At 41.1% G+C, this 19,290-nt stretch overlaps 1 protein-coding gene and 1 pseudogene across 3 annotated transcripts in view; both read right to left on the bottom strand.

The window, feature by feature from the left end:
* Positions 1-928: 928 nt before the first annotated feature.
* Spats2 (spermatogenesis associated serine rich 2) overlaps positions 929-19,290 on the bottom strand; it is a 64,886-nt gene continuing 46,524 nt past the window's right edge. For all 3 annotated transcript variants that reach the window (XM_090325258.1, XM_090325239.1, XM_090325248.1), the window contains 6 exons: positions 17,983-18,118; positions 11,280-11,338; positions 8,334-8,443; positions 4,861-4,963; positions 3,073-3,284; positions 929-2,266 (listed from right to left, as the gene is read on the bottom strand). In XM_090325258.1, the coding sequence (XP_090181384.1) occupies positions 1,958-2,266; positions 3,073-3,284; positions 4,861-4,963; positions 8,334-8,443; positions 11,280-11,338; positions 17,983-18,118 (929 nt within the window). In that variant the 3' untranslated portion in view covers positions 929-1,957. The remainder of the gene's footprint in view (positions 2,267-3,072; positions 3,285-4,860; positions 4,964-8,333; positions 8,444-11,279; positions 11,339-17,982; positions 18,119-19,290) is intronic.
* Positions 12,558-13,406, bottom strand: LOC150066800 (charged multivesicular body protein 4a pseudogene; annotated as a pseudogene).

Raw genomic sequence — 19,290 nt, 5'->3', positions numbered from 1 at the left:
GAGGAAAGTCCAAGGACAGTGCTTAGCCCTGAGTTCAAGCTGCAGAACTGGCCCCCCTGCCAAACAAAATTCTGCCTAGAGTATATCTTTTTATTTTTCAAGGCCGCTTCAATCTCTAGATTTCCTACAAAGAATAGGCAAGCAATTAATCAAGGAAGTAGTTCTTTGTCCTGAGAATTATCAGGCTGACAATGGTATTGGACAAACTGTCAAAAATAAGGTAATCAGTCCCTTGAAAATAGCCTCTTAGCCTCTACAGTACTTCTTGACTATTTTCTTTTCCGAGTCAGTGTTTGTCAGTCTTCCTCCCTCTTCTCTCCCTTCTCTCTCTCTCACACACACACACCCACCAAAAAAAAAAAAAATCTGTTCAACCAACCTGAACCCTTGCAGCTCAGCTTTAGCCAAAGAGCTAGGGGAAGCCCTGAGGCAGCTAAGTTCTGCATCACTGCCACTTACAGTCAGGGCTTGGGAAAACACATTCTAAAAGAAGGAAAACTGCTGTTATTAAATTATAGATGCTGAGGGTGGGGTGGAGATGTCTAGCACTAGTGACACCTGCTACAATTCCTGTGGTTACATTCACAACTCCTGTCCAGGGACAGGGAATGGGGAAGAGGTGTGGGGGGGGGTGTCAGTCTAACCTTTGGTTCCCTGGGAAAGCAGTTGGCAGCTGTGGTTTTTCTACACTGCTGAATCCTCTTTTGAAAGTCACCATTCCCTATCTTATGGATCCTTTCCCACAGGAACAGCTGCACTGGCTCATTCAGGCTTTCACATTTTAATTTGGTCCTGAAGCTAAACAGCAGCAGACAAATGACTTGAGAATTAGACACCCTTGTTTAAGCATAGAACAAGTGGTCTGAATGACTTCTACCCCATGAGGCCCAAAGAAAAACAGATAATGAAGCCACTTGCTGCTGTGAAACAAATGTGAGAACATTTTTGCAGTTGCTTTTATTTATTCATATAAAGATTGCAGCAATTTTTATTGTATGACACCTTACATTAACACTAATTATATTGCTATAAATTTGGTTCAGGATTTGAACAGGATTCAGGAAAAGGGGAGAACAGTTAACAACAAAAATCTCCAAATATTGAAACAATGAAATACTTCTTTTTTAATTAAAAAAAAACCGTTATCTTAGAGATGGCCCTGACTGGTCACTGGTCAGTATGATTCTCGATGCTAGGCGTGGAATAAAACTCTATTTAACTTCCAAAAAAAAAAAAAAAAACTTTAATTAAATGCTACTTTCCCATAGACTTCCTTGGACTACTATGCAGCCTAAGGTATAGCCTAAGGTAACAGGAAACAAGGCTTTGGGCATTTTGAAGAAATTGCAGGATAAGCTATGGTGCCAAGCAGGGGACTGAAACCCCGATTCAAGTGTCAAATCTCAGGCACATTCTGGGAGATAGACTCTCATATATTTCCTAGTATTCTCTTGCTATCACCAATTAATTTTATTTTCCTTTTCTGGCTAATCTAGTTCAGTATAAAATTCCCTCACTGCTCCTTCTGGTCAAATTCAAATGGGCATTTAGGGGGAACTGGCAGGTCTGCTTAGACAGAAAAGGTGCTAGGACTAGCTCTGACCTACTTCCTCCTGAGACAGCCTCAGCAGTGGGGCTTGCTGAGTAAGGCTTCTTTAGGCAGTTGGAAGACTTGGTACACTGGGGAAAATGTTGCTAAATCCTTAAGAAACCAGGTTTCCTGGTTGTTGTTCCTGATTCTTGGTGAAAATGACCAATCAGAATCAGTCCATATCATTGAGAAAGATAAAGGGAAAAGACTATTTCCCCTCCAAAATGATAAAGAGGAAGCGAAGTACCCCAAAACATTCAGAGTGACACACACAAAAAAGTGATTAACACATAAACTTCTTTTGTTATTACATACAAGTATGTTTCCTAAAGTCCAGTTATCAGGTTGAAGAGGCCAACTGGAATTTTAAGAGCTCACAGCTTCAGGCCGGGAGGTCCTGGGTTTGCGCTGAGGGAGCCCCTTTTTGAATGAAGGCTTAGATGGGCTAGGCTCCATGCTGGCTCCAGTTCCATTGGTCCCTGCAGAGTGAATATGGCCCCACTCACTAGTATTTCCCAGTGCCTGGCTTGGAGCACTCTGACACCTGGAACCAGATGAATACCACGAACTATTTCTGTAATGATCCACATTGTCATGTAGCCCTTGGTTCGGTGGGTCATTGGGCTTTTGGCTTTGTGGCCTATAGCCTCGTCCTCGTCTGTTCCCCGGCAATACCTAAGGATAAAAAAAAGTTTAGGATACTCTGCAGTGCCCCATTGGTCTGGTTTATAGGTTTTTTTCTAAAAGCATAATTATTGTAGTATCTCATGTTTGGGACTAGGAATTCTGTCAGCCAGTCTAACCCAGCCACTGTATTACCAGTACCGTTCCCTGCCATTCTCTGCAGAAGAGAAGGGTCAGATAGGCACCAGAAGAAAGCTAGCAAACTCTTCCACTATAGATTTGCTCCTCACACAACCAGGTTTATTTTCTCTTTTCTTGGTATGGTCACCTTGAACTTCCAGGGAATTCCTGCTTTTGGATGCATACTTTTGAGGCTGTCCCTTGAAGGGCTTGTCCTTCTTGGGTACATGACTTCCAGTGTAACTAATTACAAAACAATACTACCTACAATAGTGAAGTTTGATCCAGAGCATGGCCTAGTGGTAGAGTGCTTGCCTAGTGTGCCTGAAGCCCTGGGTTCGGTCCCTCAATACCACATACACAGAGAAAGTGGGAAGTGGTGCTGTGGCTCCAGTGGTAGAGCTCTAGCTTTGAGAAATCCAAGGAGTTTAAGGCCCAGGACTGGCAAAAAAAAAAAAAAGTGAGGGTCACTGTCAATATAGGAAAGTTAGCAGTTCTTGGCAATAGGATTTGGCTGATGATTTGGAGTATCTTAGCAAATGCTTTCTCAAACTGGGACTAGACGATGAAAAATAGGTGATGGGGGAAGAGAAGAAGGTGATTAATATATTGAGCACTTAAATACCAATCAATTAGGAGTCTTTTCTCCCTCACAAGGTGTTTGGAAGCCAGATTACCTCCCGATAAGGCTGGTAGGGTTGGCTGCTGGAGTTTGCTGGGGTTGCAGGAGTTTCTCCTGGTGCAGAGTTTTTCTTATTAGCACCTGTAAGGCTGGAAGCAGAGGCACAGGTGGAAGAAGCAGCAAGAGCATCACTGGGCTCACTCAAGGACACAGATATTACTGAGCTACATCGGGATCTGGTCGAATAGCTGTTCTTTGGATGCGACACTGAAACAGAAATGAGGAACTTGTGGTCATATGATGAAAGAACATCATGGATAAGGTTTCCCCTATCTCTCCATTTCAAAACAAGCAATTTAAAGAAAAAGAACTGTCTTTCAATGATTATAAAGGAAGCCTATAAAGCAAGTAACTGGGAAGAAAAAATTTTATTTAGCCCTCTTCCTCCACTCCTTCTAAAATCCCCAATGCTTTATAGGAATGCTTAGAGACAGAACAGTTTAATATCAAGTTACCCATATCCCCTCCCCTCACTGACTAATGACTTCTTGGCATTTTCTACTACCAAAACTGGCTATGGCTTCAGCAGCTGACTAAGCCTGGGAACAATAGTATGGGCCATATGTTCAGTTTCCCAAGCAAGAACATTCTAAAGTACAGACTTTGCAAAGAAAGAAGGTAAACAAATCAAATTTTTACGAAATCCATTTTTAAAAAAGTGAATAACACAAGATAAAAACATTCAAGATCAATTAAATATAAATAGAGCTGGTCTTTACAACAAATGTTTATGCTGCCAAATTCTTTCCACAAAAATAACCCCAATTCAAAATACCAACCTAACTGAAAAATATTATTTTCAAATCAAATGTAAGCAAAATTTTAATGATTCAAAGCTGCTCCCCAGATTTTTTCCTTTTTCTCTTTCTTTCTTTTTTATCCTTTGAACTCTGGGCCTCGGTGCTGTCCCTGAGCTCTTCAGCTCAAGGTGAGTGTTCTACCACTTTGAGCCACAGTGCCACTTCTGCTTTTCTGGTGGTTAATTGGAGTTAAGAGTTTCACGGATTTTTGTGCCTGGGCTGGCTTGGAACCATGATCCTCATGATTTCAGCCTCCTGAGTAGCTAGGATTGCAGATGTGAGCCACCGACACTACTGGCGGTTTTTTCTTTTTTCTTTGACCTTAAGCTTGAACTAATGAGTTAATAATTACAGCTCCTTTTGTTTTGATAGTGCTGGGGATCCAATCTAGGTTCTTGAAAATGTAAGACAGCATTCTACTACTGAGATACATCTTCAAGCCCAACATTTCATTTTATACTCAGACTGAAAGAGGAGTTGAGTTCAGGGACTGATATGTCACTACAAACTTTCACTCAGGGCTGCATCCTCTTCTATCTTTAATGCTACTACTTAAGGACCTAATATGTACATGGAGGGAGATACATAGAATTCTATGTTTTCCCTTTTTTTCCTTTCTGTTTTGGCAATATTGGTGTGAATGCTGGGCTTCACACTTACTAAGGCAGGCACTCTACTACTCAAGCCATAAATCCAGCCTGAGCCTTATGTTCTTTACATTATACACAGTATACCTCTCAACGCAGCAGAAAATAATGGGTTAGGGATCTGGTAAATACTCACCATCTCTCAAGTTCATCAATGGACTTAGAAGTATCCGTGAGTCTTTTTTCCACACACACCACCACCCACCCACAAAAAAAAAAGTAGATGAGGTGCTGGGAAGAATCAGTGAGAGTCCAGTCAACATACCAGTTTCCCATTACTAGAGGACAGTCTCCTTACCATCTCCAGCACCCAGAATCGCTCATCATCTATCTTACCTTGCCCAAATGAATCGATGCTCTTCTTCAGAGTTTCTACATCACAGGTGAAGCGTGCTACTCGACCCAGATCCTCATCATATTTACGTTCACTAACAAAATGCTGGAGAAAGAGCACAGGAAAGTCTCTGGGTTAGACAGGCATTATACATGGAACTGATAACCTACTGTATACAAGTGAAACAATATATATTAAATTTCCTCCTTTTAAAAAAATTTTTTTTATTTGTGGGTCGTGGCGCTTGAACTCGGCCTGGGCGCTGTCCCTGAGCTCTTTAACTCAAGGCTACCCAATACCTCTGGAGCTACGACACCACTTCCGGGTTTTTAGTGGTTAATTGGAGATAAGAGTCTCATGTTGTTTAGTGCTCGAGCTGGCTTTGAACCTGGATCCTAAGATCTCAGCCTCCTGAGTAGCTAGGATTACAGGCATGAGCCACTGAACCTGGCTCAATTTCCTCCTTTTTATTACTTAAAATTTTACTAAATGGCCAGTACTGAGTGATCAAATTTTCTCATTTTCACAAGAGTCCAAAGATAAGTTTGACATCTTATGAAATGTTACAAGATAGTCAAAGCCCAGTAGGTATAATACACAAAATGCTAAGGGGGCGGGGAGAAGAGAGCAAATTTATAGTGGAGACTCTCATTACACTACATGGTTCCATTATACACAGAAGCAGAAGGCAGCAAGAATGGCCATAAGCCATGACAATGATCTCATTTAGATAGATGGTTTGGGGTTCTACAATAGGAACCTCCTTAGGAAACCATTTCATCTCTTTATAACACACAATCTCATAGTCTTTGAAATAGGAACAATTTCTTGAGATAGAAAAATCACTCATGTGAAAAGTTAACTTTGGAAATGAGAAGAGTTTTATGCTGCAAGTGATTTAATCCTTTTTAGCAGACTGAGCTGAGAAGCAACCGACCCCTTAGGTCAAATACTAACTACTCCATAAAAATTGTCAGGAAATTTGATACTTGCCACTGAATTAAGTGCTTCTGCAGATACATTCAATAAACAACACCCAAGGTAGCCAGGAATCTCCTCCCCCGCCCCCCAGATAGAAAAGCAAAGGACTTGGATATAATCTGGAAGATCTCCTCTCCCCCAAATGCATCAGAATCCTTTGAGATGCCTCCAGAAATACTGACAGGGAAAGGAGACCAGAAAAAAATTATCTGGAACTCGAAGTCCTAAAGCTCCTTAGTAAATTATTGCTTAGAAAGGCACACGAATCTCTTGTAACAGATCATTCAAATATGTAATATTAGTCAGATTAATTCTGAAACAAATTTTAGGGTTTGTTGAACCAAAGACATAAAAGGAACGATGGAAATAAGTTTCTGGAAATAAGACATTTAAATTGCATAGTACCTACTTCAATATACTGAAAGTGTAGAAAGAAACAGATCCTTAGTCAGCCTGTAGAAGTATTTCTAACAGCCTAGCCTTTCAGTCATGTGGGAAGGGAAACAGATGAAGCCTATGAGAGCCAGAATTCTAATTCCAAAGGTTTCCAGTTTCTCCCAGAGAACTGAATGAGACTGACTGGCATCACTGTGAATGTTCTATAACATTTTATGACAGCGCTTATCTAAATAGGAAATAGTAATTTAAGAAGGAAATAATGAAGTTTTGGTTGTTTGGCTATTTCACCTCAATAAATTCTAAGGAAAAGGAGTGAGAGAATATAAGTACCTTATGGACTTGTGTGAACACAGAACCAATGACAAGAATCCCTGAAAGATCCAAGATGATCTTCTATGTCTGTGGAAGATTATACATATAAAGGATGTTGGATGCCTCCTCAGCCAAGTGTTACTTTCAGTTTTGGCAATAAGGCTTGTGTTCAAAAAGAGCAAAGGCTAAGGGCTCAGAATAAAAAGGCCAATTTCCCATTATTCATGGAGTTTGCTGTTTACAAACAATTACTTTGAACATATTGTCTACAACTGCTCAGGAATATTTCTTTTCTTTTTTCTTTTCTCTTCAGCTCAGGGTTATCGCCCTTCCCCTTGAGCCTTAGCCCCACTTTCCGTTTTCCTGTGGTTAATTGGAGATAAGAGTTTCACATTCTTTAGTGCCCAGGTTGTCTCTGAACCATGATCCTCAGATCTTGGCCTCCTGAGTGGCTAGGATTATAGGTGTGAGCCACCAAGCCTGGCTTTATGAATATTTGAACCTCGGGTTCATATGTTTAGTACCATAAACATAAACATTGTTCTTTCTATAAAACTTTAAAAGGTATTGAGCTGTAAAGTGATTCTAGTACACAGAGGACCAGCATGGGTTGATTAGAGTTTGAAGCCAGCTTGCTACACAGCAGAATTAGTCTCAACAAACAAGCTGGACACTGGTCATCTTCATAAAAATTACAATATAAGCCAGGCATAGTGGTGCACTCTTATAATCCTAGCTACTCAGGAGGCTGAGATCTGAGATCAGGGTTCAAAGCCAGCTCTGGCACAAAAGGACATGAGACTCTTATCTCCAATTAACCTCTAGAAAATGGGAAGTGGGATTTGGCTCAAGGGAAGGGTAGTAGCCTTGAGCTGAAGAGCTCAGGGACAACACGCAGGCCCAGACTTCAAGCCCCAAGTACTTTCTAAATGTGTTAGAAAGTTTGAAGCAAATTACCGTGGTGTTAAGAATGGCTGAAGGATAGGGAAGGTGAGGAACTGACAAAGTGGCTGAGTATATTACAGAAAGACCAAGACAGAATGGTGGCTTGATCCTCATGGAAGTGATGGAAATGAAAGAGACAGACCTAAGACTTAGTAGGAAGTCAAATAGACAGGGTCTATTAACAGATTAGTATGGCAAATGTAATTTCTTCTTCTTTGTTAGCTGTGGGGCTTGAAGTTAGGGCCTGGGTACGTTCCCTGAGTTTTTTCACTCAAGACTATCACTCTATCACTTTCAGCCGCAGTGCCACTTCCCATTTTCTGGTAGTTCTTAAGAGAGAAGAGTCTCACAAACTTTCCTGTCCAAGCTGGCTTTGAACCACAATTGTCAGGCCTCAGACTCCTAAGTATAGCTGAGCAGCACCTTCTGGTGCCCAGCTTGGAATTGAAATTTTATCCCCACCCCTAGTTCTAGGGCTTGAACTCAGGGCCAGACCACTGTCCTTGGGCTTTCTCAAGGCTAGCACTCTACCATTTGAGCCATAACACCACTTCTGGCTTTTTCTATGTATTTGGTACCGAGGAATCGAACCTGGGTCTCTGTGCATGCTAGGCAAGCACTCTACCACTAGGCCAAACTCCCAGCCCCTATGCTTAAGATTTCTTGTTTAGACAGTTGGGTAGTTAGCAATAATTTATAGAGAAAGGGAATCTATAAAAGGGTTAGGTTTGGAAAGGGAAGATCATGACTTCAATATATTACAAGTAGCCATGAATTATGGATATTTGCTATGTTAGTTCCTGAGGGTAAGAAGAAAGGAAGAAAGGAGAAGCTTTACCTTGATATCAGCTCTGAGCTCAACCAATTGCTCCTCTGACATTCGCACAGCCACATCAGTCATCTTCTTTAGAAGTTCTGCTTTCTTTTGTCGGCTGAGCAAAATCTCCACTGTTGAGGAAACCTAAGTATAAATCTTATTTTGCTGCTAAACAGGATAAAGAAAAACTATAGTGTGATAGAGGAGGTAAGAATGATAGGGATATACTGCACATGTGGAAAAGTAATCATGAAATGTTAAGTATGCAATCCTAGATACTAGGAACCTGAGATCTGAGGTTCGAGATTTAAAGCCAGCCTTAAATAGGAAAGTCTTATTTCCATCAACTGCTGAAAAACAGGCTCAAGCATTAGATCACTAGCCTTGGGTGAAAAATCTAAGGGAGACTGCATTTTGTTCCAAAAGCTCCCTGACCTGCAAAACTCATGTATAGCCCAGGCAAATAAAAGAGATTATAACAACGCCCAGGCCCAGAGTTCAAGTCCCACAACTGACGAGAGAGCGAGGAGAGGGAGGAGAGGGAGGAGAGGGAGGAGAGGGAGGAGAGGGAGGAGAGGGAAGAGAGGGGAGAGAGGGGGGCGGGGGGGAGAGAGCAGAGAGGAGAGAGAGAGAGAGGGGAGAGAGAGAATAAAAATTTCCCATGATAAAAGAACTCCCTAGAAACAGAACTACAGTTGTCAGACAAACCACCAAGGAACTTTACCACTGGCAATTCTGCTATTACTGTCCAGCAAAATCTGATCATTATTTTTCTAAGTGAGTCAACTGAATATCCATTTTCCTTTTCTTCCTTTCAAAAAGCCCAGGGAGGTAGGCATGGTAACTGGGTATTGGAAGCTCATATCTGTAATCCCAGCTACTCAGGAGGCTGAGATCTGAGGGTCAGTTAAAAGCCACTCTAGGCAGGAAATTCTGTGAGACTCTTATCTCCAATAAACTACTCTGAAAAAGAAGTATGACTGTGGCTACAGTGGTAGAATACTAGCCTTGGACAAAAAGAAACTCAGGGCCATGGTCTCAGCCCTGAGTTCAAGTCCCAGGATCAGCAAGGAAAAATAAAAGGCAAGATAGGCATAGTGATTCACATCTATAATCCTAGCTATTCAGAAAGCTGAGATCTGAGGATCGTGGCTCAAACCCAGTACAGGTGGGAAATTCTGAGACTCTTATCACCACTAAACTACCAAAAAAGCTAGAACTGGAGGTATAGCTTAACTGATAAGAGTGTTAACCCTGAACAAAAGAAGTTCAGGGAAAGCACCCCAGCCCCAAGTTCAAGCTCCAGGACCTGCATGAAAAATAAACAAAAACCAAATAATTTTAATAGGTATTAGACAGCTAAATGTCTTTAGCAAGTTCTTAGCTAGAGTACCACATATTTATGCCACTGTGGGTGCTTATAATCACATCAGGTTTATCAATGAAAGCAATGTTAGGAATATGACTACTGAAGTTTCTTAACAGCCAGGTCCAACAGCTACAAACATTTATTGTTCTAGTTCTGAACTTAAAACTACTTCCTATTCATATCAATGTTAGTTCCTTTCAGCTTCAGCAGCATTCTGAACATGGATTCATGACAAAATTATAGATTTTTGGATGGACAAAATATATTGAGTAAAGGTTTCTACATACATCATATCATTTAGAGGACTTAATTATACATATGTATATGATAATGAACAAGTCACTTTTTTGGTGTCACTACTGGGGTGTGAACAATGAACTCAAGGACTCATGCTCTTTCTTGCCTTTTTGGCACAGGCTGCACTCTAGTGCTAGTGAAGATAGCAACATCTTCACTTCTGGCTTTCTGTTGGTTAAGTGGATTTGTCTGCTCAGAATGACTTCCAGCCTGAATCCTCAGATCTCAGTCTAAGTAGTTGTTACAGTTACTGGTTTGAACCATCCGTGCTCAGTATTTGAGTATGTGCACGCGTGTGTGCACCAGACCTGGGCTTGAACTCAGGGCCTAAGCTTTTTTGTTCAAGGCTAGTGCTCTACCACTTCTTTTTTTTTTTTTGCCAGTCCTGTGCTTGAGCTCAGGGCCTGAGCACTGTCCTTGGACTTTCTCAAGGCTAAAGCTCTACCACTTGAGCCTCAGCACCACTTCCGGCTTTTTTCTATATGTGGTACCAAGGAATTGAACCTGGGTCTTCATGCATGCTAGGCATGCACTTTAACCACTAGGCCAAACTCCCGGCCCCTCTACCACTTCTTGAACCACAGTGTTCCACTTCCGGCTTTGTGGCGGTTACCTAGAGATAAGAATCTCATGAACTTTTCTGCCCCAACTAGCATACGACTGTGATTCTCACATATCAGCTTCCAGAGTACTTAGATATTACCACTAAGGCCCAGCACATTTTCTTATAAAACAAAAACATAAACAGAGAAACCTATTACTTCAAAAGGTTGATTTGACAGCATATATGAATGTATGAAAAACTCTGAATTTTGAAGTGCTATGAATATGTATATAATTTAGTAAAACTATAGCATATAAAGAAAAAGCACCTTTTTTGGGGGAGTTCTTCATGGGACTTGAACTCAGCCTGGGTGCTGTCCCTGAGGCTATGGTCCTACCCCTTGAGCCACAACAACACTTCCGGTCTTCTGGTGATTAGAAATAAAAATCTCACAGACTTTCATGCCGGGGCTGGCTTTCAGGCTGGCCTTGAACTGTGATCCTCAGATCTCAGCCTCCTGAGTAGCTAGGATTACAGATGAGCCACCACACCCAGTGTTTATTTTATTTCTGATATAGGACCATGTTAACTTTGCCCAAGTTGGCTTCAATCTGAAGATCCTCCTGCATCTCCTCCAAATGCCTGGGATTGCAATATCATACACTATGCTCTACTTATACAAGCTCCTTTTATGAGGACTGAGAGGTGGTAATCTACTATTTCTGTAATAGTTTCAAATAAAGAATGGTTATCTTACTGGCTTCAGCTTTTACTTTGTCCATTTCAGCAAGCAATGCCACTTCTCGATCCATTAAACTAAAAAACAAACAAAAAAGACAAAGGCTTCATTAGAAACTCGAACATAGAAGCAGTACTTTTTTTTTTTTTTTTTTTTGGTGCCACTCTCGGGGCTTGAACTCAGGACCTGAGCACTGTCCTTGGGCTTTCTCAAGGCAAGTGCTCTACCACTTGAGCCACAACACCACCTCCAGTTCTTTCTATATATGTGGTACTAAGGAATCGAACACCGGTCTTCGTGCATGCAGGCAAGCACTCTACCTAGACTAGGTCAAACTGCCAGCCCCAAGAAACAGCACATTCTTTTTTTTTCATGGGTCATGGGGCTTGAACTCTGGGCCTGGGCGCTGTCCCTGAGATCTTTAAGCTCAAGGCTACCACCCTACCCCTTGAGTCACAGCCCACTTTCTGTTTTCCAGTAATTAACTGGAGATAAGAGCACCTGGCTGAAACAGCACATTCTTAACAGTGAAGACTGGCAAAATTTGCAATTTGTATAGGCCACATGAAAATTATGATGCCTTATTGTCAACAAAGGAATATTTTAAGGCAAGGTACAGTGGCTCACTCTTGTAATCCTACTACTCAGGCAGGAGGCTGAAATCTGAGGATTGCAGTGCAAAGCCAGTCCAGACACTTAAGTCTGTAAGACTCTTATCTCCAATTAGCCACCAGAAAAAGGGAAGTGGTGCTGGGGTTCAAGGAGTAGGATGGTAACCTTGAGCTGAAGAGCTTAGGGACAAGGCCCAGGCCCAGAGTTCAAACCCCACAATCAGCAATTTAAAAACAGAGAATATTTTAATTTCCAATAAAAATAAATAGACCTAATTCTGTTACTTCTATAAATTTCAGTAGAACAGTTGCTAGAAATCCAGGAGTTGAGAACCAATAGGTGGCAGTAGCAAGTTACAAAACATCTAAAAAAGTAAACTGTGCTAAAGCAAATCCTTAAGAAAATTACTATTTCCACATATGCACTCACATTTTTTTTTCATCACCCAATTTTATTGGGAACAATGTGTCTGCTATCAAAGAGAAGAGAGCCCACGGTTCCTTCTGCAGCAAGAACCTTCAGTTCATCTAGGATGGGAGGGGCAAGAGGCCCCTTTCTAAGACAGGATCATACCACCACTTCAGCCGGACCTCCCCAAAAATCTATGCTCTTTTAGCTCAGCACTTGGCACTTAAGGAAAAGAGACCCATGAAGGCAGCGGTAGGAAGATAAGTCCCAGACTCCTTAGGATACCCATTCAGCCAACTGTTTCAGTGCTTCTTCATGTTTATCCGGGTAGATTTGTAGACAGTACACTAGGCAGTTTGATTGAGGGTTCTTCCTCCTTGCTGTCCACAGTTAACAACTCCCAGGCTACTTCCTCCTGTTCCATCTCCTCTAACACTTCCAACAATTCATCCTCATCCATATCATCTCCAAAGCCCTTGGATTGAAAAATGGCATCTGAGATCTGCTGAGTTACATCCTGTTGTTCTGTGATGTCAGCCATCAGTTCATCTACCTTGTCAATGTCCTTGTCCTGGTAAGCTTTTTTCATGCCTTGAGCAGCAAGTTCTATGGTCCATGGCTCTTCTGCATTGGTGGTGGCATTCTCAGTTTCCTCATACTGAAACTTCAGGGTGGATAACGTCGTCCCATCCGTTCGGGGCATTTGCTGTTCCAATCTTTTCTTTCTCCCTAAAGCCTGCAGGGCAGCTCTCTTATTCTTGGTTCCATGCTTCTTGGCCATTTGTAGCTCCTGCTGAAATTTCTGCTTCAGAAACTCCTGCTTCTTGATCAGTATCCTTTCAGTCTCCTTCAGTTTCTGTATTGCTTCTTCTGGGGTTGGCTCCTTCTCCTTCTTCCCACTCCCAAAGAGCCCACTCATCAAGACCTGGCCTCTCCCACTTCTGCCCCACAGTGTGCTCCGGAGTATGGGTCTAGCACTCACTTTTCTTTTTTTTGGTGGGTCATGAGGCTTAAACTCAGCCAGGTTGCTGTTCCACAGCTCTTCAGCCCAAGGCTACTGCCATACCCTTGAGCCAAGCCCCACTTCTCATTTTCTAGAGGTTAATTGGAGATAAGAGTCTCAGGTCCTTTTGCTGTGTTACCTGATATATAGTATATATGTTTGATTATTTGAAATTGGAAAGGAAATAGGGGAAAGCAAGTTAATTGGGAGGGGGTAAGGGGAGAGAAATAGGGAAAAAACATGAGAAGGGGTATTAATGTGTAAGAGGTAATGCACCTACTATCTGATGAATTTAACTGTAACCCCTCTATACATTACAATAAAAAAAGGGAAAAAAGAAAAAAAGAAAAAAAGAATCTCAGGTCCTTTTGTGCCCTGGCTGGCTCTGAACCTTGATCCTCAGATCTCAGCCTCCTGTGTAGTTAGGATCACAGGCATGAGCCACCATGCCCGGCACACTCATATTTTTAAAAAAGATATTTTGGTCTATAAAATTTGACAGGCTTGGGCCTGGACCATAGCCCACAGATAGAGTGCTCACCTAGCATATATGAAGCCCTCAGTTCGATTCCTTGGTACCACATACACAGAAAAAAGGTGGAAGTGGTTCTGTGGCTCAAGTGGTAGAGCTCTAGCCTTGAGAAAGCCCAACAACAGTGCTCAGGCCCTGAGTTCAAGCCAGGACTTGACATAAACAAACAAACAAGAGTTTATGTGGCATCAAGGAATCTAACCCAGAGTCTCAAGTACTCTACCACTAAGCCATATTCCCAGCCCCTCGTTTTAGTCTTCAGGATAGAGAATAATCAAAGCTCAATTCTCATAAACAATCTTGAAGATGGAATTAACATTTCTGGTGAGATTTTTCTTTAGCTTAGCTACCTTTTTTTTTTTAAAACATACTAGTGTTTAAAATTAGAATGTCAAGTAAAATTAGGGTTTCAACACCCTTAAATGTTAATCCTTAAATAAATATCTCAATTTTCTATAAACTTTAAGAGTTCAGATTATATTCCCCCCTCCTCCCTTCCTTCTGTAGTGATGGGGATGTAACCATAAGCACTCTACCACTGACCTGTATCTCCAGCTTTTGGCTTTTTGAGATAAAGCCTAGCTATGTGGCCTGCTCAACTCCTAAATCCTACTACCTTAGCCTCCCAAGTGCTAAAGTTATAAGCATAGTTATAGGTACATATTACCCTAGAACACAATTTCCTCATTTATATATGTATTGTTTGTTTGTTTTTGTGCTGGTACTAGGGTTTGAATTCAGGGCCAAGGCACTGCCCCTTTAGCTGTTTCCATTCAAGGCTAGAGTTCTACTATTTGAGCCACAGCTCCACTTTCCAGCTTTCTGGTAATTAATTGCAGATAAGAGTCTATGGACTTTTCTGTCAGAACTGGTTTTGAACTATGATCCCTAGTTATCAGCTTCCTGAGTAGCTAGGATTACAGGAGTAAGCCACCAGCACCCAGGTATTATCTGGCTTTCTTATCAATCTTGAATTTAAATTAAGTAACACCTACAACAATGTAAAGCAGACAAATTTTATCAATTAGCAAGGAAAGTAAAAAGATGTTTTAGGTTTTAAGCATTAGAAAGCTTCTGATTTTATTTTTTATGGGTCAGCTTTTATTGGATGTCAAAGTAAAAGAGGTCTTGTCAGGGATAATGCAATCTTACTGCTGCAAATACATAAGAACCCTTTTCGCCCGATGGTATTACGAACAGAAAAATGTCTAAGAACATTAAGACGAAGCCTTAGTTCTGTGTCAAATGTAATAAACTCACCTGTCAATTATTTCTTGAAGCAACTAGCTTAAAAACCTACATCAGGCAGAGAAAAGAGCTTTACACTAGTAGAGAAGGGCAGATATTCTGTCTTAAGTTCAACTGAGCTGGTTATTAATTTTGCTAATCAATACTAAATGCACAGTTCCCAGTCCAAAAAAAACCAAAAACAAAAAAAACATTTCATTTGTTATTTATGGCTGGTTTCCAAGATAGTAGGAACTCACAAATCTCTCTCCCAGAACTGCCCTGGTTCAGAGGTTTGTTCTCAATGGAATCAGAAAGCTTAACAGTTATAGAGAGACCAGAAGCCTACCAAAGCAAAGTTGTGATGAACTACATTTGGTTTTCATATTCTTCAAGTGTGTCAATGGGATCTGATAAGAATATAGTACAAAGGACATGATGCTTTGTCTTAGAGGTCCAGAAAATAAATAAAAACTACCCAGTAGGGCCGGGAGTTTGGCCTAGTGGTTAAAGTGCTTGCCTAGCATGCATGAAGACCTGGGTTCGATTCCTCGGTACCACATACATAGAAAAAAAAGCCGGAAGTGGTGCTGAGGCTCAAGTGGTAGAGCTCTAGCCTTGAGAAAGTCCAAGGACAGTGCTCAAGCCCTGAGCTCAAGCCCAGGACTGGCAAAAAAAGAAAAAAACAAAACAAAACAAAAAAAAAACTACCCAGTAAACTTTTTGAGATGTTAGAGCTTAATTTAAAGAAAGGTTAAGAGAATTGGTTGTTTTTATGTAAATGTATAAATACAAAATCATAAAGCTAAAAGTAGCATTAAATAGTTCCTAACAGAAGAGATATGAATATTAAATTAAAAAAAATAAATCATTTGAGGGCCAGGAGTTTGGCCTAGTGGTTAAAGTGCTTGCCTAGCATGCATGAAGACCCGGGTTCAATTCCTTGGTACCACATACATAGAAAAAAGCCGGAAGTGGTGCTGAGGCTCAAGTGGTAGAGCTCTAGCCTTGAGAAAGTCCAAGGACAGTGCTCAGGCCCTGAGCTCAAACCCAGGACTGGCAAAAAAAAAAAAAAAAATCATTTGAGCCGAGCCAGGCACCTGGTGACTCACACCTGTAATCTTAGCTACTCAGAAGGCTAAGATCTGAGGATGGCAATTGAAAGCCAGCCCAGGCACAAAAATCTGTGAAACGCTTATTTCTAATTAACCACAGAAAATCTAAAGTGGTGTTATGGTTCAAGTGTCAGCGCTAGCTAGTCTTGAAGAGCTCAGGGACAGTACCAGGCCTAGAGTTCAAGATGACAAAACAAAAACAAAAAACAACAATAACAAAAAAACACCTCAACAAAAAAAAAAGAAAGATAGCTTAAACATATGGTTTATGTATGTGGTTTTAAATATGGTTGCCTAGCATGCACGAAGACCGGGGTTGGATTCCTAGGTACCACATACATAGGAAAAAGCCAGAAGTGGTGCTGTGGCTCAAGTGGTAGAGCTCTAGCTTTGAGAAAATTCAAGGACAGGCAAGGAAAGAAAGAAAGAAAGAAAGAAGAGAGAGAGAGAGAGAGAGAGAGAGAGAGAGAGAGAGAGAGAGAGAGAGAGAGAGAGATATAAAGGAGAAAACAAAAAGAAAGAAAAAGGGGAGATAGCTACTTCTGAGGCTTAGATCTGACAATGAAGGTTTGGGGCCATCCTGGCCTCTAAACTCTTTATTTCCAGTAAATCACTCAGAAAAATCAGGAAGTGGTTCAAGTTGTAGCATGCTAGCCTTGAGTTCATAGGGGTTCACGGACAGAGTTCAGGCCCCAGGACCATAAAAAAGGGAAAAGAAAAAGGTAGAGTGAAAGAGAGATGAGGTTAATTGGGATAGTGTATACACTGACACTACACACAATGACAAAGCCCACTTGTATAAATAATGTCAGCTAATAAAAAGAGGTAATAGGGCCAGGAGTTTGGCCTAGTGGTAGAGAGCCAGCCTAACATGCATGAAGACCAGGGTTCAATTCCTCGGCACCACATATATAGAAAAAGCCAGAAATGGTGCTGTTGCTCAAGTGGTAGAGCTCTAGCCTTGACAAAGCCAAAGACAGTGCCCAGGCCCTGAGTTCAAGGCCCAGGACTGGCAAAAATAAAAATAAATAAAAATAAAAAGAGGTAATAATAGCCAGGTGCTGGGGCTCACACCTATAATCTACTCAGGAGGCTGAGATCTGAGGACTGCAGTTCAAAGCCAGCCCCGGCACTAAAGTCCATGAGATTCATATCCAATTAACCATCAGACTACAAGAAGTGGTGCTATGGTACAAGTGGTAGAGTGATAGCCTTGAGCTGAAGAGCTCAGGCCCAGAGTTCAAGCCTACTACTGAGGAAAATAAAAAGTAGTAATAAAAGAAATCAATGATTAATAAGAGTACAGAAGACATATTTGGAATGAGGTGCATTAAAAAGAATCTTTTTTATAATTCTGTCCAAATACCTATTATTTGCTATATTTTTTAGTTTAAAAGACAGTTACTAAATTGAGTGTGTGATCTATTCTATTTTTCTTGACAGGCCAGAAGTGTAGCCTAGTGGATGAGTGCTTGTCTAGCATGCAAGAAGTCCTGGGTTCGATTCCTTGGTACCACATATACAGAAAAAGCCAGAAGTGGTGCTGTGGCTTAAATGGTAGAGTTAGCCTTGAGAAATCCCAGGGACAGTGCCCAGGCCCTGAGTTCATGCCCCAGGACTGGCAAAAACAAAAAACAAAAAAAATGACAAAAAAACAAAAAACAAACACTAGAAAGTTAAATATACCACAGAATTTTTACATCTCTCCCCACTGTGTAGAGAATATATAGGAATTTGGAATTAAAGAATCTAGAAAACAGCTAACCATTTTTATGAATAATTCTTCTTGTGCCTATGATTTTTATCAAACCAAACTTTACTTACCAGCTCTGTAAGTCAGCAAAAGCTTGTTTCATTTTCTTAATGGAAGCATCCATCTCTTCTTTAACTACAACTCGGTACCGTGCAAGAGACACTGTGCAACGCTGTAGGTCTTTTACAGATTTTTCAATATTAGAACCTTGGAGGAAAAAAAACCCAGATTATTTATGTTATGTGAAATAAAAATGTTTCCTAAATGACCATACTTGCTCAACAATCTTATTTTTCATAGCAATTTCTTAAGTTTGTATTTATTACTATTACTATTAGTAGTAGTAGCAGTAGTAGTAGTAATAATAATATTTTAAAAATCTTGCCAGCCATCAGTGGCTCAAGTCAGAATCTAGTTACTCAGGAGGCTGAGATTTGAGAATTTTGGTTCAAAGCCAGCCCAGGAAGGAAAGTCTGTGGGACTCTTTCAATTAACTGGAAACTGGTAGTGGCTCAAATCGGTAAAGTGCCAGCCTGAGCAAAAAAGCTTAAGGACAGAACCCAAGTCTGGAGTTCAAGCTCCATGACAAAACAAATCTTTTGTGCCTATCTTGGGGCTTGCTCTCAGGTGGGGGGCACTATCACAGAACTTTTTTGCTCAGGGCTAGCACTCTACTACTTGGGCCACAAGCTCCAGTTTTAGCTTTTTGGTGCTTAACTAGAGATAATAGTCTCATGGACTTTCCTTCCAGAGCTGTTCAAACTGCAATCTATAGAGCTCAAGCACAAGTAGCTACAATTACAGGCATGAGCTACAGGCACTTGGTTAACACACATATTTTTAACATTTTTTTTTCCCCTGTACCAGTATTGGGGGCTTGAACTCAGGGAACTGTGCTTTTGCTTATCTTTTGGCTCAAGCCTGGAGTTTGAGGCACACCTTCACTTCTGGTTTTTTTGCTGGTTAAATGGAAGTCTGAGGCACTTGAATTTGTCTGCCCAGGCTGGCTTCAAACCACAATCCTCAGATCTCAGCCTCCTGAGTAGCTAGGATTACACGCATGAGCCACTGGCTTCTGTCACATTCGAAATTTTTAATCCTTTTGCTATTATGGTTTTGAGATAGTCAAGTTTTGTGTGAACCACTGTACCTGGCTCACATTTTCAACTTTGTAATTAGTTGTTTTGCCAGTCCTGGGACTTTAATTCAGGGCCTGGACACTGTCTTTGAGCTTTCTCAAGGCTAGTGTTCTACCACTTGAGCCACAGTATCACTTGAGGCTTTTTCTGTGTATGTGGAACCCAGTACCTGAACCCAGGGCTTCATGCATGCTAGGCAAGAACTCTACCACTAGGCCACACTCCTGGCCCCCCTTTAGA

This window comes from Megascapheus bottae, chromosome 2 (assembly GCF_031878675.1).
Source record: "Megascapheus bottae isolate mThoBot1 chromosome 2, mThoBot2.hap1, whole genome shotgun sequence".
Taxonomy (NCBI): Eukaryota; Metazoa; Chordata; class Mammalia; order Rodentia; family Geomyidae; genus Megascapheus; species Megascapheus bottae.
This window is presented reverse-complemented; position numbering and strand designations above follow the sequence as displayed.